The 25,127-nt window shown below is 35.9% G+C and overlaps 1 protein-coding gene across 2 annotated transcripts in view; it reads right to left on the bottom strand.

Annotated features, from left to right (window-relative positions):
• The window catches only part of TASP1 (taspase 1), a gene marked incomplete at both ends in the record, with an annotated part of 72,093 nt that overhangs the window by 10,692 nt on the left and 36,274 nt on the right, over positions 1-25,127 (bottom strand). For both annotated transcript variants that reach the window (XM_079532506.1, XM_079532507.1), the window contains 3 exons: positions 438-511; positions 3,933-4,043; positions 11,461-11,571. In XM_079532506.1, coding sequence (XP_079388632.1) covers positions 438-511; positions 3,933-4,043; positions 11,461-11,571 — 296 coding nt within the window. The remainder of the gene's footprint in view (positions 1-437; positions 512-3,932; positions 4,044-11,460; positions 11,572-25,127) is intronic.

Genomic DNA, 25,127 nt, shown 5'->3' with positions numbered 1-25,127 from the left:
TATGATTTTTCCAGTTTCAACAGCTAAACTCAGTTTCAATTCTCATTCAAAAAAAAAAAAAAAAAAAGGGGGAAATAGTTATAGGAACTAGCTCAAAGCCTCTTTTTAGTATCCTCTCCCTATGTTCTTAGCGGTTCAATTCCTGTATTTGGAGAATGACATGCCCACAAAAAAATGCTGTACTATCCATAAGTATAACCAAATCAGACAGATAAAATTATTCAAATATAAACTGACATAATACATACATCGTTAATTGCTGTAATTAAAAAACGGAATCACAATGCTCCAGCCATAGATACACTGAATTTCTTCTGCACCCATTACTTTTTCCTTCTCTTCAAGACAATTTTTTTTAAAAACATATTTCCTATATAGATTCTCCTTAACTTCTGCACTCATTCTTACTGTATTACAACCTATTCTTCAAGTCTTACCTTAGCTTTGCCATCCTGTGCAGACATGTATCCTACACACATGCTCTCTGTTGTATGGCTCCACAGAAATTCCACTACAATGAAAAATGCAAAGTGTCACAAAAAAGCTTACAAGCTGTAATTTAACATGACAGAATCTTCCGAAACAAGACCAAGTCTGATCACCCTGACCTCCAGCACCAGCTGTATATAGCATCAACTGCATACTCACTGCTCATTTAGAACACAATTTGAAGACCAACAATTCTGTGTTTGTAGTGATACTGATTTAGAAAACTAAACACTGGCAACATGTCCTGTTAATGCATGTTAATCCAGAAATTATTTTTCTGATCTTTGAAAGTGGCCTCATTTGCCAGTCTTCTAAACAACCCTTTACAGCAATCTTTAATTCTCTGACATATACATGCACACATACCCTAAAAAATTCCAATGGAAAGCACATTATTCATATGTTTAGGTCTCATCAACTGGAGCTTTATAAAGAAGTCTTACAAAAATTAAGTAAGATGCTTTGAAAAGCTATTTTCACATATTTTATTATAGGACTTCTGTAACCTAAAAAGTGTATTTAGATATTGTTCAAAACGTAATTCCTTAATATTCCTCACATTCCTTCAGTATGATTGATGAAGGTCACAGCATGCTGACTATGCTCATCCTTTGAGACATTTTTCCTTGCATAGTAATTAACCATTAGTAGAACATTAAATTTCTGACAATGCCAGTAGACTTGCAGATTCTGACAGACATCATTCTGTAGATATCATGACAAAAGAAAAATGAACTTCACTTAGGTATGTTATTTGCTTCCCTGTAATAGATTCACAACTGACATTACCGAAGTTTATCCAAAAATTTTCAGTGACATGTCTTCAGTGCAATGTAACTGTGTTTCACACGGTCAATTCTTCCCTAACACCCCGAAGATTCAACTGTCAATGAAAGTATTTATATTTTGCAGACAAAATTAAATTCACCTTTTAATTTTGAGAAGCTAAGCAACATTTCAGGCCAACTGCCCTCAAAGTATTTCTTTGTCTTTAGTAACTCTAGACACATTCTTCTACATTTTAAAGATTTGTTTTCCTTCTGCATTGCTCACCAAAGGTACCATACACTAGCCTGCAACATGACTAGCTATTTATTAAAAGCAATTGCATTGCAGTAAGATCCTACATTACATACTTAATTCTCTGAGAACATTTCAATCATTTTCGACTATTTAATAAATTTCTTTCTTGAAATTTATTTCAATAGTTTAAAAAATAGGAAAAAAAAATTCATGCAATGGAAACAAATTATTTCATTACTTTGTACACCAAGTTCTTAAGTATTACACAACTTATCTGCAATTAAAACAACGTAAGTAGTACATTAATTTTTGTACATTATTATATGTATATAAAATATGTATATATAATATAATATGTATATATATGTCACATATATATACACATATATGCTATATATATGTATATATAAATTATACATTTAATTATACATTAAAAGGCAGAAATTTCTGCACACCAAAAAATACCTATATATAAGCTGTAATTTGCAATGTATGGGGAATTTCCTTATAAAATTTGAGGGAAAATATTCTGTCTTCCTTAATAGGAACATCTTTTCTTACATCAAAGTCAAACATTAAATAGAAAATACTACTTTCACTTCCAAGCATAAGAAATTAAAGGCTGATTTTATTTGTTCTTGTTTAATTAGGCCTGCATTGTCATTTTCCAAACTCCTTTTTAAATGTAGAATTTATGTGGTGGGATTCTTTCCACTAGATTAATAACGGCATAATCATGTCATTCTTAAATTTGAAAACTGTAAATCAAACTTGCAACATTCTCTGCATGTTTAGCAACCCCATGTCCTGATTCAAGAGTCAGCATGAGACCATCTTTTCTTTCCAATAATTGAAAGACAATAGCAGAGCTACTTAACAGTCTACTTTTTCAAAAAGACAAGCTGTTTAAGTAATAACTCCAAAAAATTTAACATACAAAATCTATTTCCTAATTCTTTTCCCATTCAAGATTTCAAAAGTCCCTTTGCTGTTCACCACCGCTATCCCAGCAGTATTAAGTGAAAAGTAAAGATTCATCTTGCAAATCTCTGGGTTTTTGCAAAAGCCAAACAAATGTACCTGAAACTCTTGTGGAAGGCGTGTTTATTAAACACGTAAAGTGCAAATCAACGGCGATTGCTGGATTGAGAATCATGAACACTACTTGCTGTCTTGAGCAAGATTACATACTAGAGTATATGGCTGCGCTGCAGAGTTTCAGTGGGATAAAAGTAGTAATGAATTAAAACAGAGGTGTCTCTCTAGAGTATCCTATCAATTAAAAAGAAATTATGCGGTTCAAGAATTACCAGATGAGATGCAAAGACAAGCCTTAATACACAAGTGAAATTAGGTGATCAAATTTGTCATATCAGATCCTAAAAGATACGACAGCTACCTCAAAGCTGTAATGGTTCTGACAGCTATTCAGGAAGCAATTGAGGAAACAAGAGAAGAGGATTGAACTAAAGGAAAAAGGTTTCATCCTGGTTGCGTACATAATTAAATGCGTATTACCCAGGCTCACATGACCAAATACATAAACACACGGTATGGCTGGACATAGATGCCCACATTTGGGGAGCACCACAGGAAAGCACATAGTATGAGTGGCATGCCAAAATAATTCATGGACTTTACTGCTTCTGGGCTTTATTTCCACCCACCTCTGCTAGTAGTCTAACAGAGGTCAGTTTCCTAGCTATTCCTCTACTAAGGAAAACTACCTGTTTCCTACAGTACACTTGTTCCGCTGTAAAGCGGTGAGATGGGTAAGTATCTTTTTTTTTCAGGGATATATAGGGCTGAAAGGCTCAGAGCTTTTTTAACCAGTCAGCTATTAATGGAGGCAAAGCAGTTTTCTGCTCATCACCATACAAAGTAGTCTTGTTATATGTGTAAGCAAACAGAACAGCAACTTATCTGAAGAGATTTTCCTAGGCATAACAAAAAGAATTTCTAGCTATAAAACTATTTTCCTTCTGAATTTTAAATCTATTCTCTGCATATTCATGTTTCATTCAGAAAAGAGGAAGAAAAAAATAAAACTTTAGATCACATGTTTGACACTGAGCCACTGGGAAGCAATAAATGAGCATATGCATTATCCCTAGCTGAAAATAAGATTGTTTGCAGAGCATATCCTGCCACCTCAAGCAACCATTATTTCTATGCCATGGTCTTAGAGGGATTCAACTACATTAACAGATCAGACAGAGTGCTCTTCTCCACAATTTTCGAGGACAAACAAGGCATATATTATTATTTTACTTTCTAAGGTTTTACAATCTCAAACAATTTGTATGCATTTTTATTCCTGTGGCTTCTAAACAACAGCAAACATTCAACGACAGTTTTGTTTAATCTTTTACCTTGATTTAGCACCAAACCTCAAGCAACAATGAGTAAGGAAATATTACCTAGTAAAGTTGGCTTCTCCTGTGATAATTCAGGTTCTGCTGAACACCTGCAAGACCGAAGAACTATCACACCTCCAAGTACACCATCTTCACTGGCAAGGAAAGGTGAACCTGGACAAAATTGAGATCAATAATTATTTGCAGTAGGATTCGTTTCTTTCATTAGTTAATTGTTTAATCAGTTTATTTAATCTTATCACTAACGATTGAAAAGACTGTCGAGGCCAACCACTGCTTTTACAAAAGCAACTTCATTTTTTTTTAATGAGTAACTTTCTACATAGGTTTAATGGTTCACAAAAACCTAGTCTTGCATTACATAAATGCCAAAGACCCCATGGCAGCCTTAGAGTGAAAGCCTGAATATTCTTTATTTAATTCAAAGCAGAATAGAAAACACCAGATTCATGCAAGAAAGAATATCTGAAACTTAAGTAGCGATTAGCTTTGCTCACCACTTTCTGAGCAGCTTTACACTCTCTCTTATCTGTAGATGGAAACAATGCAGAACTTTGAATTACAGAAAAATTATATGCCATGAACTTTTTCTGTTGCTGCTACATTTTTCTGCAGACATTGCAAATCTGAACATCCCAAACTTGAAATCTAGAATTCAGTCTGGATTCTAGGGCAAGTCACAAATTCTCAGCACATTAACATTAATGTCAGATCAAATATCTCTCACATGAGAGGAAAGTGCGAAAGATGGCCAGGCCGTGCCATGAGACACTCCAACCTCAGGCTGCTCTGTAAGACCCAGTGAGTTCACTGAAGCCCCCCTTCCAAACCTGACATCAGTGAAACTGTATCAACGTTCTCTTTCTGGCAAACCAATCCAATGTAGATCACAATTTTTCACTTTAGCACAGGCAGTTCAAAAGCAAATAATTTACCTTTTCATGTAGGATTCAGAACAGTCGGAGGCACGTGTAGCAGACTTAGAAACTTAAGTTCAACTGTTGGGCTATAGAAATCTTCCATTAATTCTAAAGAATATCTCCCAAACTTGCTCCATTTCTCTAGTTTCAGATGCATCTATCCTCTTTAGATTTTAATTCCCAGTGACATTATCCATTTATAATCTTTAGAAATGTATTACTGACAGGAAATCGTATTCTGTGTACTGAAATCAAGGATACTGCATGTGACCCCCCACGCCTAACAGACAAAGGCACAAACAAAGCTTCATGACTTTGAAGATACATCATGGAAGCCGGCTACACATCAACAACCAGAAGTTGTTTTCTAAGACTCCAAATATAGAGAGTACCAATATGTATGGTTCATACATCACATTTTCATTGACTTTCTGGCATCATTCCAGACTCAAATTACAGTACCTGAAATCAGATACTAACACTTAGGAATTCTGCTTTATAACATTTTTTAAATAGAATGTGAAAAAACACAGTTCTTCAAAGTAAATGACGCATGGCACAATGTATCAGTGATCAGAAAGGGAAAAAAAGCTACACTGAATAAATAAAAATTGGAAGTTACATTTGTGTGCAAACCCATTTGTTCTTGGACTAAGGGAGTTATAATAACAAGAAATGGTTTGTCAAGCAGAAAAAAAAAATCATGCCTCAACTTCTATTTCTTTTTGTTCTATAATTAATATAAAGATGGCCACATGTGAAAAAAATCAAGCAAATTTGGGTTACTTTCATAATTTACTCATTTTTTCCCAATTCAAAGTACTCTGTAGAGAGATACAATCCAACTGCTACACACAATCTTTCTTACTGCTTTATAAATATTAGCAGAAATGTCTACTTTTTCAAGTGGCTTTTCTGTTGTTAATTTAAGACATAAGATATAAAAATATTCTATCAGAAGCTGGAAAAAGTTTTAAAGTTAGCTGAATCAAGTCTAAGTATTCTTTTTCTGGTTAGTAATATGAAATGAGATTCCTATAGTTTTAAATAGGAAAACAATGGCATTATTTATGCATGACTTAAAATGTCTAGAGCTGCAAAATTAACCAAGCACTTGCACTGCAGCCGAAATAGATCCTGGTCGCATATTTCCAAAAAGCAAGTTTGTACAGTGCAGTCAGAGCAAGGATGATGGGATGCATTCTTTCTCTCATACAGGTGGAAAAAAATCCCACGGCTGCTCCCTCACCCATTCCAGCTGCTTTCACCAGCAATTTCAGCTGAACCACCTCAGAGCAAAGCAACAGCAACAAGGAAGGTGCCTCCATTCCTGCACTAGCTAAGTTGTGGCCCATCAACCTCTAACTAGTAACAGCAAAAAACAGTTGCCTACAGTAATAGCATCACAGCGTTCTACACAACAGTAAATTCAGAGAGACTGCTTCTCCTCCCTTAAAATCAGATCTAAGCCAAACCAAATACATGCTGAGTTGTACATTCTTTAAAACAGAATGCATTTTATTTTCCAATTAAAGCAATTTTTTTTAAAAAGAGGGGTTCAAATATATTAATGAAAGACGTACATCCATTAGCAAGCTTCTGAAAATAATGGTAGAAATACAGTATTATACTTCACTTCTAAATACAATTAATGCAGTGTGCACAGGAAATAATTTGAGTATTCTCAAAACACTGTGAATTCAAACTTTATGAACATATGTCATTAATTCACTTCTAAAAATGATTTTATTATGGCTGAGCCTTCAAGAAACAGGACGAATAGAGCAGACTTTTGTAAAATAATAATATTAACAACAATGATGTTGATAATGGCATTTTTCATATATATATATATATATATATATGTATGTATGTATGTACGTATTAAAAAAAAAACAAATTCGTTTCTAAATAGAAAGGTGTAAGCTGAAACTGAGCAACTTTCATGTATGTGAAAGCCATCGTGGTGTCACATTAGAAGGGAAAAGTGATCTGACTTCCGTGTTTCTACATGAGTTTTTCTCTCTCTGTACTCTTAAGAATGACAGATCTTGCTAAACAATTAAAAAAATCAGTGAAAACAAAACATACCTACTACTCAAAAATATTTTTAATTGCAATGATTGATCTCATAGCTTGCTAATCACAAAGCTACAAAAACATGGGCAGTATCAGTGCAAATGAAATTCACTGTTCCTTTTTCATTTATACTGGTGTAACACTGAAGATTTTGGCAAGAAAAATCCAAAGCAAAACTTGTAGTAGGGCATTAGAAAATAATGCAAGCTCTTACTGGTCACACCTGAGAGAAGGGGTAGTAAAAACCAACCGAATAAAAATATATTTTAATTCTCACCCCCTTGAATCACAAAATTATGTTTTACAGATCAGAGCTCCTTTGAAGCTCAACTATTCTGTTATTACTGACAAATGGTGCTTTCCATGTTTTTAGTTATATATTTTGTATGTTATTAATCTGCAATAACAGTCTCTTAAAAAGAAGCAAATATCTTCACAGCAGTTCACGGATTCCATCATACTCTGGAAGAGCAACCATAGCTGAACACCAAGACCCAGTTTCAGCCTCAGAACTGGGCTGAAGCAACGCAAAGAAATTTTACACATAAGCACCTTCCAAACTGAAGAGCACTTAGTCCAAACCATACAAATGTATTTTTAGGATATGACCAACACGTGCTAATCATTTCTGACCCGGTGCTGCTTCCTGATTTGAAGCTACTAGACAGACACAGTCTAGCACAGATCTGATATTTAGAAGTAAAAGAAGTGTTTTCTTTACAGTTATCCAGCTGAAGGACTAACCAGTTGTTCATCAGATGTCTGCTATTCATAGTCTTCTATAGCACAGAAACCATGACCAGCTTCCCTGTTTACATTAGCGTTCAAAGTCTTCAGAACTTTACTGTGAACACTGAACGCGGAGTGGTGGAACCAATTAAGTGCTGTAGCATCCTCCAACTAAACAGTTCTGTATCTTCTTGTGCATCCTTCACAACATGAGTGAAATTCAGATTTTCTTAGGTCCGTATTTCACCTACATCAGTGCCCCTCGTCTGTGCTTCCGCTATGTATCACAATATGGATCAAGCTAACAACTTAAATAAAGATTAGAGGAATACATGAGCACTAAATTAAGCCAGCTTTTACTTTAATGCAGTGTCATTTGTGAAATATTCAAGCACAAGCTGTCTGAAACCATAGATTTTATATTTTATGATAATAAGAATTTAAAACTTCAGTTTAAAATTTTTAAAGCTGCTGCAAGGGAAAGCATCCCTACTTTAAACTTTACAAGCAAGATTTTAAGAAGTTAAATATAAGGAGATACTGCTATCCAAAAAAAGCCCAGCGCTCTTAATAAGGAGAAGCACAGACAGGACATAGAGCAGGACATAAACCTGAGTGTAACACAAACATGTAGTGGTAGTTTCTTAGAGGGTTTTATTGCATTGATAAGCATTGAGCAGAGCTCAATTGCATGTCTGCCATCACACACAAACTTGAAATCTTAACCTTGCAGTGGATGAAATATGCTACATGAAACTCCAGGATCACTTCATTCTTTTCTCAAAACTTTCTCCGTATCACAGACAGAAGGAATATTAATGCTTCCATAGCATGCTTCTTCTGCTTTCAGGAGGATACTACCATGCTTAGAGTGATGCAGCATCTCAGTACAAAGCAATAACAACACTGTAACAACAGTCGCTGCCACTCTAGCAACAGTTTACGCACAAACATTTTTCAGCCTGTCAGCTAAACTCGTAATTGGGAAATCTATGCTCTCTGATTCCTAACTGTCCAAGTTCCTTCTCCCAAGGGAGGCGTTTGGCTCAAGACTTCTAAAAGGGAAAGTTTCAGTGTCATCATGGTGTTATAACCTTCCTGTAGACACTGTTCATCTGAGAACTGAAGTACTGCTTATAAGTACAAGAATAGATTAGGACTTTTCTTCTAAAGGAAGAACAAATATCAGGGTCCACCCATGTATTTTAGCTCATTACTTTCCAAAACCTTATAAGAAACTTTAAAGTAGAATTCAAAACGCTGCCATTGCTAAAAGCCTAGATTTCCCGCCAGTGAGATGACACAAACATTTACTCTAAGTCTACATTCCACAAACTTGGCCATATTTGAAAGGAATGATGAGTAACAAAATCCTCTGTTCTTCTGTGTGGAAGATATTTCTGTTTACAGAGCACCATTCTTCAACGGCTTTAGCATTCTCCTACAGAAGACATCAAGCCCACTCAACTTAGAAGCAGCTGAAATTTAATTTCTCCCACCACTGTTCTAACCATCAATTGAGCATCATTCATAGCAAGTTGGCCCTGAGAAAGGATGAGACAAGCACATCTGCCATTAATTTGTTCATCACCTGCTGTTTAAACAGCACTCACTGTTTAAGCCAGGCATTCCCTAGCTGGAAGGATTCCCAGGACTCTGTGGAGATTTGAAGAGTTCTGTAAACAGGAAGCACCAATCTGATGACAACTGCCAAAATCAGCTGTTCCTCCCTCCAATACAAGTAACACACGTTCTAACTTCTGACAAAACATTCCGGCTCTGCTTTGTTAGAGCTATTAATTTTTTTTGGCCTTGGTCCATCATAATTCTGGATAAATCTTGACAATGCCACAAAATAGGGCTTTAGAAAAGACTATCAAGGAAAGAATCCATGCCATTAGCAAGCAGGCTAGTACGTTGTTTCACCTCATTTTATTGTTTAGGAATGGTAAGTAATTCTGAATCATGCCACACATCTTGAGGCAAGAAATAATACATCGACATCTATGGACATTGACAGGAAAAAAAAACAACAAAACAACAAACTTTTTACTACCCAATGTTTGATGTGCTATGTATTTTTTCAGCTCTTGCATTCTATTAGCATGATGTGACTTTGCATTACATTTTTAAAACTGCAAAGTCCCTCAAAATTGCCCAATTTGCTACAAATGTGCACGTAAACATGTTACAGACAAACAATGAATGTATATGGATTTTGAAGCCTTCTTAATCAGTCTTCATTCACAGGACAGCTGAGGGCAAACTAGATTTCTTTTTTCTAATCAGAACACAGAATTCAAGCTGAATCCCTTTTTTTCATTTCAATGCTACCCTGAAATACCACTGAGAAAAACGTAATACATATCCCTACTCATGGATAACAAAATCCTGCAGTGACAAGTTTTGAAAATAGAAATAAGACCCATAGTTAACTAGCAAAAGAAATTACAAAGAGGAATTATAAAACACTTTTCCTCAAGCTTGCCTACCACATAAAGCATGAATTTGATCCTGCCTCTCCCACTTGTCACTTCCCACAACTTCTTGTTTTGTTGTTTTAAGTCTGTTTTCCCAAGGCTACACGATATTGCACTGTTAGCCCAGTATCTCTGTCTGTCCAGCTCCTCTTTCTCTGTAATTGATAGTTTCAGGTATAGCAAAAAAGCTAAGCAACATTCAATATGTTCTAAAGTCCAGTATAAATATTTTCATCAAAGAAAATAATTCATATATCACATAACAGCCAGTTCGCATTTAAAATGAAAACATGTGCTAAGCAAACTGATGCAAAGTATATTCAAAATACATTCAAAGGGAGAAAAAAAGACTCATAGCAACTTGAAGAAAAGAACCTTGACTAAACAGTTCTCGAACTTCTCCATCTTTTATCACAATTTTTATGGAATGCTATTAAGAAGTATTTTATTAGTAGCTGTTGTTAGTGCTCACATGTCTGTGTTTGTTAAAATGAAAGGAAATTAGGATATTCTAAATGCATGTTTCATTCGGGTTTGCTATAACAGCACAGCAAGTTTAGAGAGTATGCAGACCAAAAACCTGGTTCTCCTGAAGGCAGGTCACTTGCATATAGTACCTGCAGAGTCACTAATAGGTGACACTATCAGGTCTCATTTCTGAAGACCTCTTAGTCATAAATTCCTGATATTCTGTGCTGATAGATTCCTGATTTCCTGCAGTGGAATAAGTGATCAAATTAAAAAGTTAGATTTGTGCTACTTCAATTATAATATATTTGGAAAAAAATACTATAATTCTGCATTTTCACAGCACCTAAAAATGACTGCAGTACAGCAGCAGACTGTTAAGCACAGCCTTCTAGTGTGAAGACAGCTCTTTCTCTAACAGTCAAACATAACACTGTCAGAATGAAAATTATGAAGTCAATTTCATAATGTAAATCACAAACCAGAATCTGTCTATTCAATTAGAACCTGCAGGGGTTTTGAGGTCTGCTATATTTAAAAGGGTTAACGTGATGAACAATTTTTATTAACGCTGCTGAACCACCTCTGAAGCATGCAATTGCACACCACAGCCAGTGATTCAGACAGGAAATTGTTCTTTCAAACCTCTCCGGTTATTCTCTGACTCACATATCAATTGAAAAATTTCCAAGGGCTTTCCTTTAGGTTTCCTAAGATATTCTTCTGTACTTCGATTTAACATTGTTAAAACGTAACACAATGCTAAATCTGAAGCCAACCACATAAGGTTTCAAGAGAAATCACAAAAATAAGCATGCTACCTTTATTTAATGGGGTTAATTGCATTTTGAGCAATGTTGTGAAATGCTTAGGCAATTAGTACCAGATACTTACCAATAAACTTGTTTTGCATAGTCTCTAGGAGAGCTTGGTGGGCATCTTCTGTTTGCAAAGCACAAGAACATTCTCTGGCCAGTATGGTTCGGACAAGGTGCTCTCCACAACCTAGGCAAATATAAAGTTTAGGAATAGTCAAAATATAGGTTGTACTATGAAAATACTCTATCATTATACAACATCACAGGCGAAAAAATAAAAGGTGCATATGACAGGTATCTGCAATTTTTTTATTATTTTTTAAGAGAATGATACTGAGTCACCAGAAAGTTCAATTACACCAGCAGTTTCCCCTGCAGCTTTCCTGAAGTTTCTACTGCACAAAGACACAAACCAAAAAAAGGTTAAATTCACAGAGAAGAAACAATAAAACTGCTTCTGGGATGTCATCTTCATCCGGATCCTGCAACCTCTGTCAACCCACTGACTAGTCATTCTCACAGGAATGATCCTTGGGTGTGTGCAATAAATATTTTTAAAGGATTAATCTTGTAAAAATGACATCTTTAAATCAAGAACATCTTTAGTGAATGCCACAACAACTCCTTTGCATGATCCAGTCCGTCTGATTCAGTCTTCTGTCAGCAAAGGAATAAGTGAACTTATATAACAGCGTGTTATTTTGTCAGTGTATCTCCTCATTTGAATATTAGTAAAAATCCGTATCATTTTCAAAGGCTTATCTTAAAGGAACTGAAAAATGAAACTTGCCCATGAGGAAAACTACTCAGCCATTGGTGCTACTATGTAGGAGCACTTTCATGTCTGCTGTTTTTCTGCCATGCTATTTTCCATTCCAGCAACATTCTTCAGGACAGAGAGCTGCTGTCAATGCTCAATTGGTACAGTGAATGTTTATTAGATAAAAGTCTTCCTGGATGTGGAAACACATTGGTGATACCTTCAAGATACAGACAGAAGCCATTCTACTGCTGTGCTTCCCACTCACGTTTCCTCAGTGGCAAGAAAGTAGATGAAGCAGCTAGTGCCAAGTGCCAGTTAAAATCAAACACACAATCCAGTGAGGAAAAAAAACTACCTGCTGTGATATGACAATGGTTTTAATAAACTATAATGAGGTGACTGCAGTTTGATCAGATGTGCAACATCAAAGTATATTATGACCGAAAGCCAGTTAGGTAGCAGAACATGTGAAGCAGAATACATAGAAGTCAAATACAGTCAATTCCCAATTATCCCTATATGTTTCTAGCCAATTCCTCGGTAACCACAAGGATGCAAGCACGATCTGTTTCCATAAAAAAACAAACAAACAAAAAAACAACACAGCTCTAATCTAGTTGGTCGTACTAGGTCAGGTGTAGAGCTACACAGATGCACTACTACACAGTTCCCAGAGACAATCTATGGCTGGAAGTCACCTTATTTCTTTCACGTAGCACAGAGTCAGAGCTGGTGAAGCATTGGACCTAGGCTGGCTCAAGACAAAAGCAGCTCAGTCTCCATGGGTACCTTTCGCTTTACTGGAAGCATGAACAAGCCCTGAACAGAGGAAACTGAGCGAGTCTGGATGAAGACAGCCTATATCTGGCACAAAGAAAGAACAAATAAATCCAATCCAAGCTGCCTATTCTGCAGCCAGCTGCGTGCCTCATCTCTGTGCTTCCCAATGTTCTGAGTGTGGAGTACTGATGGCTTTGGACACACCACTGCATAAACACTCACAGGCAGGTTTAGTACTGACTCTTGGAGCTCCCACTGGCTTCTTGTTCTTGCCAGTGCTTCTATGACCCAGTTAACACAGCAATCTTCTCTAGGAATCTTCCTGGTAACTTGGCACTTAATTATATCCTTCCCCTAAAGGGCAGAAGGAGTTCCTCAAAACTGCTAAAATATCAAGAAAAAAAAAAAAAAAAAAAAAAAGATTCTTTCACTCCCTCAACATTTCCATGATTAAAAAAAAAAGAACAAAAAAGGCCCTTCTGGAGCTTTATTAGATTTATTTATTATCTGGAGCATTAGAAGTCACTGAAAAAGCACAGAGATCAGACAGCAGAAAAACTTTGGCTACACATCCCAAAATCTTGCATTTTCCATCATCAAATTCCCACCTTAGACTTCAATTATGCCCTCCTTCAAATGGGCAGTGTCTCCTAGTCAACAGAATTAAATTACATTGAACTGTTTGAAGTGGGGTACTCTGGCACTGAATCTACATGAAACTGGCACTACAGAAAGACCAAAAATTCTTTGTATAGCAAACAGATTAAGTATAAGGCAGTTATAAATTCAGAGGAAAATGAAAGAGCTAAAATACTATAGCAATTACATAGCAAAGGCAATTCTTGAGAGCACAAGAGGAAAACGTTTTCACAGAGACTGCCAAACTCTCTAGTTATTGAGAAAAGTGTCCTGGCTAGGATATTATCTTCAAGAGGATCACACAATAGTGTCTTCAACACCACTTAATGGAGAGTCTGTCAGTTCATTGCCCCTGGTAAACTTTTGTCCACAACACAACTGAGAGTTATCTCATATTTATTGAAGGCAAGTTAATGCATCAAGAACATGCAAAAGCTGTTTGATGTATTTTGCCCGTAGATGACAACACAGCTCTTTTTTTTTTTTTTAAATGAATAAAACATATTATTATGAAGTTTAGCTGTAAAGAAAGAAGCTAAATAAGGATATATTCCAGCAAGTTGACTTTTTCTCAATCAACATTTGTTAACACCTTTACAGATAAGACTTACACTCAATTTAAGGTAAGAAGCATGGGGCTTGGAGTTGAATCAACCAAATGAGAAACAAAAATAAGAGCAAGATTATGCATCTCTAAGTAGTAATAAAAACAGATGTTACCACTTCAGAATTTAACTAATTCCTCATTCGGCATCAAAAAGACAATGGGCAGTTTCTAGCATGATGTATTATCTTATTTTACCCCAAGAGAATGACTTTATTGAAGAGTTCCCAAAACATCAAGTCAGCTACAAAAAAAAATTAGAGAGATGGAAAACTTCATATGGGCTAAGAACAGCTGCAGCCCACTGATGTGATCCAGGATGAACCACAAGGAAAGCAGCCTTGCAATTCTACTAACACATCACACATCTCTACATCCCCACAGACAAAGTGATTTTTTTTGTTGTTGTATTTATGTCAACCTACAAGGCAGTAAACTTACAGACTGCTGCTGGCAATGCAAGTAAAAATCTTTCAGCACATCACATGCCAGCAATCTGGAGGGACAGATAACTAATGAAAACAATATCCCCAACTCCAATTTTTAAAAGGAAAAATTTCTTCCTTCAGTTTTTAAAGTAGGAACATCTATTTTTGAACAACAGAAGTAAATAGTGTTTCCCATACTCAGAACAGATAAAGGTTAGGAAAAATAATTATCATAGTTATCACCATAGAATTGCACTTCCTCTTAAGTTAGAACCAAATACGTCAGTGTGAACTGTCTACAAGTTCAGCAGACCAAGACGTCTCTGTTGTCTTAAACTGGGAAAATACTGCAGATTACGCTATGGCTAAACACAAAATGAATGCATAAGGAATTACAGCAGTCTAAACCTGATTTATAACATACAATACAAACTGTGGGCTCACATTTATAACTTCATTCACTTGTAACCTAACCAGCACCAGTGTGAGCCAACATGAGAAAGGCTTATATTAACTTGAACCAAGACAGCGACAGAGCTTCCCAAATCATGCACATATGCTAGTGGAAATGCAAGTCTGCTTCATTTGCTTAAATATCTCACATTATGCAACCTTTAATTATGCGTCTTCCTACACTCCAGAGTTCTTCACAAAATTACACTGAAATCAAACCAACAGGGATTCTCTAAGAACTTTCAATTCTGCACCGAAGTTCAACTACGCTTGTTTTAGTAACTTCTCTGTAAACAGAGACTAAATCATTTTATTATCCCTTCCCAGTCAGGATGATGACTTCTTTGGTAACCTAAGGCTCATTGTATCTTAGAGGTAAACAATTTGTAGGACAGACTAAAGTTTCTGTAAAACTTCACACAGGAGTGAGTCAAATGGAGATGACTATCTGGAAAAATGTACTGAGTTACCCTAGTGCTTCTCAAAGAAAATCTGTTTCATGTAGTAATCAAAGTATTTTCCTAACACAGTAATATTGTTCAAACACCACGTCACCTTCTGTTGTCCATGTTTGCATGTGCAAGTTGTTATTCTTCAGGATTACTCTAGGCAAAGTGTGCAAAATTCTGTTGGGATAAATGAATAAATAAATCAAAAGACAGATAAAGAATAGTGTTTTAATGCAAGTTCCTAGCCCCTTGGGTTAAGAGGAAATGAATTTAAAAAACAGATTCCTAAAGGCACCAAAGTCATGTCAGGAACAGTCTACTACGATATAGGAATCAAAGAGGGACAGTGCACAACAGGCGTAACACTTACTTCACACTTAAACCAAAAGATCTGAAAACTCAAAGAAACAAACAAACCATATCCAACCCTGCTTCATTAAGTTATATCTCACACTTAGAAGTTTCTAATCCTGTCTGAAAATTGCTTTACCCCTGGACATGATACGAAAAGCAACAGAACTGATTTTCAGAGACAGACTATCTTGGATCGTGCCATAGAACAGCTTCTGATGTAGTGTTTCTTTCAAACTGTAAAGCTGACCAGACATTAAATATTACTTCCCTTTTCTGTGAGTATTGAAATGTGTCATCTCTGAGAACACCACTTTTCCTGCTTAGGCATTCCTCACTGATTCATACAAGATCCCTACAAGAACAATCAGAGAATCTATAGCCTCCTTTTTTCTCCACAGTATCTCTTTCTTCTGTTAACTTATTATAATTTAGCATTTGTGTATGTATCAGTAGTTCTCTCAAGTTACTACCTCAGCCAAAAAAACCACAGAAAAACACAAAGCTCCCAACAAGCCTGGAGCACAGCAAGATGGTCCTTCCTGCACTCCTTAGCCATGAAGCAGATGTTGCTGATCAGTGAATCACAGATCAAGCAAACCAGAAGTACCTGTTACATTGTACTGTGGTGTGCAACAAGTGAGATACATGCTGTTCTGCAGAAAATAAAAGATGGGAACCAATCATGGAAGCCTGTTACTACACTGACAAATGACAACAATTTTTCCACTTCATTCATAATTCCAATAGCAGGCAATTCTCTATACATGTTTTTGGTACTCAATGTCAATATATACACAAGACAAGAAATATGTCAGTTACATACTTTAGCAGGTATTATTAACCCATTTAAAGATCTGCCTTTTTTCAGTATGCTTTATGAAGTTACATAGAAGTATATACTTTGATTCACATTTTTAGTGCTTCACCAGTGATACGTCAAAATGAACAATGCTTAGCAAAGTGAAGTTTTATAAGTGTATGAATTAAGTGGTAGAACCAAGCTAAGTTTTTTTGCACTTCAAGTGCTACCTGAAGCACTTGCTTTAAGCCTCTTTGAAAGTTTCATTCTATTTAGCTTGTCAGTAAACTAAACCAATGCATTTCAATAGCATACCCTTGGATAGGTACATACAGCAGGACAGTAGCTGTGGAGATAACCCAGATGTTTGTGAAAGCATCAGTCACTGAACTGAGAAAACAGACAAGTCAGTAATACAAAAGGCAGTGCTTAAAAGTTGGTACTTTTCTTTCCTAATTGACATTTAGTAGTTAGCTGTAGTAAACCACTAGTTAGCCTACACAACTTTCACAGTCATATTAGTGATTTTCAAGGTTGTCAATTTGATACTATTTTACACCAAATAATATCTTGAAGAAAAGATTAGAAATCTGAGCTACAATATTCTAATTAGCACAGCTAACCTAGCACTAACACTTTAACTAACTCGGAGATTATAAAAATGTTAACTTGCTGTAGAATTTAGTTTTTAATTTCAGCATCATGTAAGAAATGATGGATTAAATTACTGCTTTTCCCTCAACATAGTGACTTCTCAAGTGGATTTTTAATGCTTAAAACAACCACAACAAGAGGGGAAAGAACCCAGCACAATATAAGTTGAACATCCCAGACAATGTGTGCTCTGCATCTTATAATGTCCTACCAATGGAACCAAGATGGCAATCGAAAGGAAGGCCTTCTGCGAAGCAAGGGCCTCTGAGCAGCGTGTCAGAAAGAAATTGTTTTTTTGCTTCTTTTGATGGAAGATGCTTTCAAGTCAGGAAATTAGAAACAGGTGTGCCAGAGGGCACACACACATCCATGCACCACACTGAAAAACATGCGTTTTCAATTTTCAGACATGAAAGAGACTCCTGTTGAATGGAAGGAGAAATGAAAATCTAGCTTTCTTTCTGCAAGCCATAAGCAGAGAGCTTATGGAGCTTTGACAAGCTGCCTGAGCCCGTCTAGCTATTGAAATGTGCAGTACCTCAACACAAAGTGTTGGAGCTTGTTTTAAAGGAGTACAAAATGGAAACTTGCTTTACTCACATTCAAGAATGGAAAAATTAATCTAGTACACTCTGCTGCCAAAAAATGACTCTTCTCTTTTCAGAAGCTAAAGATAGAAATTACAGGTTATTTGTGTTTCAGTTTTTCATACAGCAGAGTCTGAACCTGGCCCTTTCAAGTTGTTTCAGTTCTTATGTTATTATTTCGAGTAGTGCCTAGAAAACAAATACCAACTTACAAGTTACCAGTTACTGTTTCTGCTTTGTTTCCTGAAGTAGCTTCTTATGCCTAACAGAAACACAGTGAAACCTGTATTACAGTAAGCTCCTATTGCTACTAGTGGGATCCCTAGGAAGAGATGACAAAAATCCTATAAGACAATGATGTTAAAAACTGGAATACAATAAAATAAAAATATTTGGCTTGGAAGATACTGATAGCAGTAAATTACCTATTAAAATAGAAATTTAAGAACATTTCAGATTTTGAAATCTAATTCTGAAAAGACAGAGAATGCTATGGTCTAGCATGATACACTGCAGTACTAAATTAAAACAGCATAATTGTTAGCTTACTGTACTCCTGTCAGCTGCTTTATCTTGCCTTCATACCAGTGGGGGAAAATTTTTACTTACTGACCTGCTGCCAGGAAGAACACCTGCAAGCAAAGTTCTGTACGATTCCAAATGCATTGATCCTGGAGGGAATGTGATCAATGGATCACATTCTTGTTGTAGCCAAAAAATTCTTGGATGATTTAACTTCCAAACTAACAAACAGCTACCAAGAACATGCAAACTGAAATTTCCCAAAAGGCTGCAACTTCTATAAAATTGGGTAGGTTTCAAAGACAACAAAACACAAGTCTAGCATCAGGAAAAACTTTGTCTGAAGTGTCTGAAGAATCTTCTCTAAGTAGCTCTATCCTTTATAAGGAGCTCTATTCTTTTTACATTTTTAACTCTTTTCTATGAGCAAAAAACTAAAATCATTCTGTAGAACAAGTAGTCTTATTCTACAATTTTACAGTCAGCTTAAAAAAAAAAAAAAAAAAAAAAAAAAAAAAAGCCAATTTATGAATCCACCAGTTTCAAAAACTAGAAAATGCCAGATAACATCAACTATGGCAAATCTGCTTGTGTCAGCTGAAGTAGCATTTCAGATGCATCTCTAAGAGAAAACAGAATGAAGAGTAATTGTTGCTCCTTCAAAACAAATGTACATTTTACATTTTTATCTTTAAGGTATTTTGAAAGATTAATTTTGGTTAAACAGAAAAAGAAAGTCAAAAATGATCTTTTTGTGTTTGCCTTCATCAGAAGCTTTGTTGCTCTTGATCTCTTTGCAAAAACTAGCACACTGTTCCAAACAACAAACGGTCATCACACTGAATTTTCAGGAACAGAAATAAGGCAGTTAATGTATTAGCTAACTGTGCAATCGCTTCCTCCCAGTGACTGAATAATGTTTAAGCCAGAAACAGAGTGGTTATCTGACTGCTCCTTAGCACTACCACTTCCACAAATCACCCTCTGCCTATTACGTCCTCTCTCTTCACACAGCCTTGTGGTCATAGCATGTTAGTTCAGACTCTACATGCTACAGAACTAACACCTCCAAAAGGCATCTGGACATAAAGCATGAGCTCTTGACAGAAGTATTCACTTCAGAGGTAAATACTGATCTGTCTGGAGATAGATCTTTCCTCCTTTACTCTCTGCTTCATTGCCACAATGACGTAATTCTCCATATGCAGCTGATTCAGCCGTGATGCATTACATTATCTATTATTCCCCAAACTTTACAGGATCAGACTCATCCTGATGAGAGACAATACATACTTTTGCAAAGAGATGAGCTGTATTGTAACATAGCTTAAACAATCCACACAGCATACAAGATTTGCTTGTGAAATTACTCTGGACCTGTGAGCTCAGAAAGGACCAGGTCAAACTGACAAACTGAACCACAGTAGCCACCACTGCCATCAATGCATAGCCCCACATCTTAGATAAAAGCTTCCTTGAGAAACATCTCCTCTTCACATCAGCAGATAACTGTGATTCCTGCTGAAATGAGTTTTCAAGTAGGTTGAAGTCAATGGTTTGGTGCCTTCCAAAAGAAGAGAGGGAAACACTGGCTGTGGCATAGCTTGAGTATCAATTTAACAAACACAATCCATCTCTTTTCAGGTGGCATTTCATATTCCACAATCCCTTCTCTGCTTTGTCAACAATATCATCCACGAAGTACACAATGGACTGGAAAGAACAGAACTGAACAGTAGTAAAAGTTTTAGCAGAAATAGGCAGGAAGAGAAAGTGTGAATATGTTTGTTTCCATATTGATTATAATTTTAAAAAGGAGGGAAAGTGGGCAGCACTAACTTACATGCATGAAGTTTGGAAAGACACGTTTGATGAACTTTTATGTCAAGTAAATTCAAATTATCCAAGAGTAATTTCACAGTCTGACAGAAAATAAAGCTATACCTAAAGCTTTAGGAAAGAGGATTAGTTTGTGTATTCTTTACATAGCCACATGGTTGTTAGTGCTGGCAAAGGAACACACCCAATGTGTGTAGCTCAACTTATTGTGAAACAACACTCAACTCTCGTTTTATCAATGTGTACAAATATCTAATGGGAGCAAATAAAGATTAGTGAGTCAGACTCTTCTCAGGGGAACCCACTGGCAGAACAAGAGGCAATGGGCAAAATTACGAGACGTAAAACAACCTGAACACAAGAGAACCCTTCACTATAATAGAGCAGTCAAACACTACAGAGAAGTTGTGCAATCTCCATCTGTGGAGATAATTTCAAGTGGTTCCTTCCAACATAAGCAATTCTATGATTCTTTACAAGATAAAATGTGCTGTTTTTCACTTCACTGAATGATACATCAAAAGAAAAGTCCATCCAAAACATCTCTGGAAGTATTCTAATGCATTTACGAGAAAAGAGGATTTTGACTTCACAGTTTAACAGTCAGTTCTTTAGGATCTCTGTGAATTCACTAGCACAAAAAATAGGCGAGTCAGTCTATTTATTTACACAAAACACATACTGTCTGCATAAATATTCCTAAAACATTGCCATCATCTGAATTCTACTGAAAGTCAGAAACTTTTCATCTTTCTGCCATAGAATTTTTGTATTTCCTAAATAACGTGAGACTTTCTGCCTATCTTCAGGAATGCACTATTAAAAGGCTTGCTAGTTTCAGATTGCTACACATATCTTCCCAAAGCACAGAAGTTATGCATGAAGAAAGGGTCCTGCTGCTAGTAAGATGTTAAAAAGGAATGCAACATGTAATTCTCAGTCTGTTCATTTCCACTCAAGAATTCCACTTACAGTTTTGTTTTCAAAGCCTCCCCAATTAGCTGTTACTGTAGATTTTCTATGTAAGGCTCTGTATATCCAAAAAAAGAATTATTACTTTTCAACTTATCTCCCAGGAAAAACATAACCTGCCTCTTTTTGGCACAGTTAGTAGAGCAATATTCACAATCACCATGGATGTCCCAGCTGGGGAGATTCAGTGTCACACTTGATATTATTTTGAATGCAAAAATATACACATTTTTTTCATGAACATAATACGAATCAAAGACATAGGAAATGCTTTCTTAAAGTACAGCCAAAAGACAGGCTATTGTTTCTCCTGTGGTTGGGTTCTGTTCACAAATATTTTCCTGCCAAATAATACCCATCTTCCTGTGTTTACATTCATATACCAACAAAAGACATTTACTAAAGAGATCCAAGTGGCCCTCAGTGCATGCTTTTGTTGGGTTGGTTGTTTTTTTCTTTTTTTTTTTTTCTTTTTTTTTTTTTTTTGCGTGTGTGCATGAAAGGGAAGGTTGTATAGTGTGTATGAGTGAACATATGAACATGCATGTGCATGCATGCACACAAACAAGTAGGAACTTTTAAATCAAAAGATTTGTTTTCTACTATGTTAATCCATTAACCATCTTTCCCCTTACTTACATTAATGCTAAACAAAAGCCAGTGGTGATGTCTTTCTCATTTTACAAGCCTTCACTCAATCTCTACCATCATTCTTACACTGTTAGTTTAAGGAGGTACAGATATCTTAGCTGTGTCTGTAACAACATTCTCTGCATTTCTTGATTTTTAATACTAGTTTTTATATACTTACAGCATTCCTGTAGTGTTTATCCTTAAGTTGCCAGAAGTCTCTCAACCACATTTCTTACAGGAAAAAAAAATACATAATTCAAAGTTTGTGCTTTAAAATGTCTACCAAAAACTACGCAAAATCAGAAAGATTTTTACTTGCTTATACAGGAACTGACTGTCAGACTAACAGTTACAAAACAGACCTTGAATTCAGTGCCCTTTCCACTCAAAATCATTCCTAAATCCCAATGTCTCTCCATTCCTCTCTTCATCTTTTGATTTCATTGTTCCACCTCCTGTTAAACTATATCCATAAAATATGAGTTTTACAATATCCTGCACATTATAAACCATGAAGTATCTTTTGAAAAGCCAAAAAAAATACAGTCAAAAGACAGTGTGGCTAAACAAAAAGGCCAAGAGACTGTTAGAGGTAAGAAAATACTGTTCAAAAAGTTGAAGTCATGCCCAGACAAGTTCAGAACCACCAACTTTGGCATATTCAATAAAAAAAAAAATCATGAGAAAAATGGCCAAAATACTTGAGAAAAAAACTTGCTGAAGGCGTAACAACTAATGCTAAATCCTTTCTGAACATGTCAAAAGGAGGAAGTCTGCCAGCATCCAGAGGCCCAACAGACGATCAAGATGTAAAAGCGTATCTTCAAATAATGCATGACCATTAAAAAAAGCTACATGAATTTAGAAGTGCTTTTAATGAAGTATGTCTATGGCAACCCTTTTTTCTCCTCGTATGAGGAAGATATGCCTCAAACTGAAGCTTCAAGAGAAGGATTTTACATCAAAATTCATAAAGCTTCAAGTACAAAAACAACTGAATTATTAACTGTGGCATTCACACTAACACTTTTTCCAAGAAAGCTTCTACAGAGGTCAATCATCACAGTAAAGAAAAAGAAAAAAAAAAAAGACCAACATATTCCCGACAAAGATTAAATAACTGAGCTTCTAAATAGAAATAGAAATAAGACATCTTTAGAAAGTTGTCCTGACCTATTAAAATGAAGGACATCTCAGCTCATAAAGTCACAGTGTCACAAATCACTAGAAGGCTGGATAACACAGTGGAGGCGTCAGTTCCATTCCAGTACTTTTCCCAGCAGACCTGCAATCATCCTCTATTTGAAACAGCACAGCAAACCATCTGGAGCTCCAGTTTGGCCCACTGTGTCCATTCCTATGTTTCTGCCAATTCTGAGTAGATTTCAACTTCCAAGAGTTTCTATTTTGTACATTTTGAATTAGTATCCCAGACTCCTTTTCCCCACACCAGAGGCTTTCCCCAATCTGTTCAATCTTCTTCTTATTGCAGCCTCTAAAATCCAAAGACACGAGCACTTTCATAAGCATGATCCCAAAATAGTTAGGCTTAAAATAAATGCTGGCCCTTAAAAATTCCTTGCAGAAAACTAATGCCAAAAAACACCCTTTTTCTGTATACATAGACTGATTCAACAAACTCTCAATTTTTTCTCTGTAGCTTGTTAAAAAGTCTAAAATACCACAGATGTGCAATGTGCGATTTCACAAAGAATCTTTACAGAAGGTCTGAAACACTGGGCTTAGAATATATTAGCACTTGATAATTTAGAGTATCCTACTGACAGAACTTCAAAACAAATCAGAATTTAAACCTTCAATCAAGATTTCTTTTAAATACGATTTGATGAATTTTGCTAAGCATTTAACAGGAAATAGTAAAAGTCTGTATCTAGACTACTCAGCATATGAAATACAATAACACAAATCTAATTTACTTTTCATACAGAAGAAAAATGTCTCTGTAGAAAATACTAGCAGAAACTTCCGCCAAATTTAAAATTTTAAAGACAAATTAAAAGGAAAAGATGTGCAAAGTTACGACATACTTTATTTAGAGTTTAGAAACAATTTCCACAGATAGAAGAGATAGAAATGCAGGTGGATAGGACTGAAATAGAATATTTCATATAATCTGAGCTTAGGATAACAACAAAATCAGCCCAAGAGAAGACAGAGCAGATAAATGAGGAAACAGATTTACGTAAGCAGTGGCAAGGGCATGGTTTCGTGTGGCAGCAGCCTTCTGGCAGGAACATCATTTATTAAAAAGCTCAGAGCCTTGTAATGTTTCTTCTCTTACCAGTTTAGACGCACCACTGACCCAGCTGATGACTCAACAGCCAATCTCAGTATTCTCTTGAAAAAAAACAATGATGTTCCAAATATTAGCCTGCTACCCAGCCCATTTGCCACCTTGAGAAAACTGCAGTATGTGCACAACATCAGAACTAGTGCTGCCATACATCCAACATGAACCTGCCTTCCTTAAATCAGGCATTTGAATCCAGTTTAATATCTACTAAAAAGAAGTCAATAAATTGCATCCTAAACAATTACATAGTGACTAAAGCCAGTCTCAAAGCAAAACATCATTTTCTCTATAACTATGTATTAATCTACCCAGAACTTAAAAAAGTCTATGATGTCACCCACACAATGGGAAAATAGATAAAGTTGCCTACCTCTGAACTGCTTTAAAGAGAACAGAACGTGGCAGAACACATTCTACACTAATTTCATTTTTAGCTTCCAGTAATGACTTGCACTTACCAAAATTCTTACTCATATTTGACATAGAGATTAATTTCTTGGAAATAATATCAGTTCTGAGTGAATCATCTACTTTCCCACTTGGTATTAACATACATTGTAAAGCTTTGGGAGGGAAAATTATTTGCAAATAAGGTTTTGGTTTTTTCATTATTTAACAATGTTCTGGACCTGCATGATGAGAAGAAGCATGTCTGTATGTGATAAGGCATACCAAACCTGGTAAATAAACCCCATACAATTAAATACGTGCAGTCCCATGCATGATGCCACTGTATTTGCAAATAAAACACCATAATAAGATAAAACAAGTTGTCTTGACACATGTTGTCTCAAAATTTCACTTCTAAAATTGTCCTTCATAATGTTCAAAAGGAAATCTCAAGATCTGCAATGAACAAAACATACTGTTGCAGCAGAAGTAGATATTGAACAGTTCTATCAACTGTGATCACAACTACAAATACAACCTAGTCTGATTTTAGGTATATCAAG

Source organism: Tetrao urogallus (assembly GCF_951394365.1).
Source record: "Tetrao urogallus genome assembly, chromosome: 2".
In the NCBI taxonomy this organism is placed as follows: domain Eukaryota; kingdom Metazoa; phylum Chordata; class Aves; order Galliformes; family Phasianidae; genus Tetrao; species Tetrao urogallus.
This window is presented reverse-complemented; position numbering and strand designations above follow the sequence as displayed.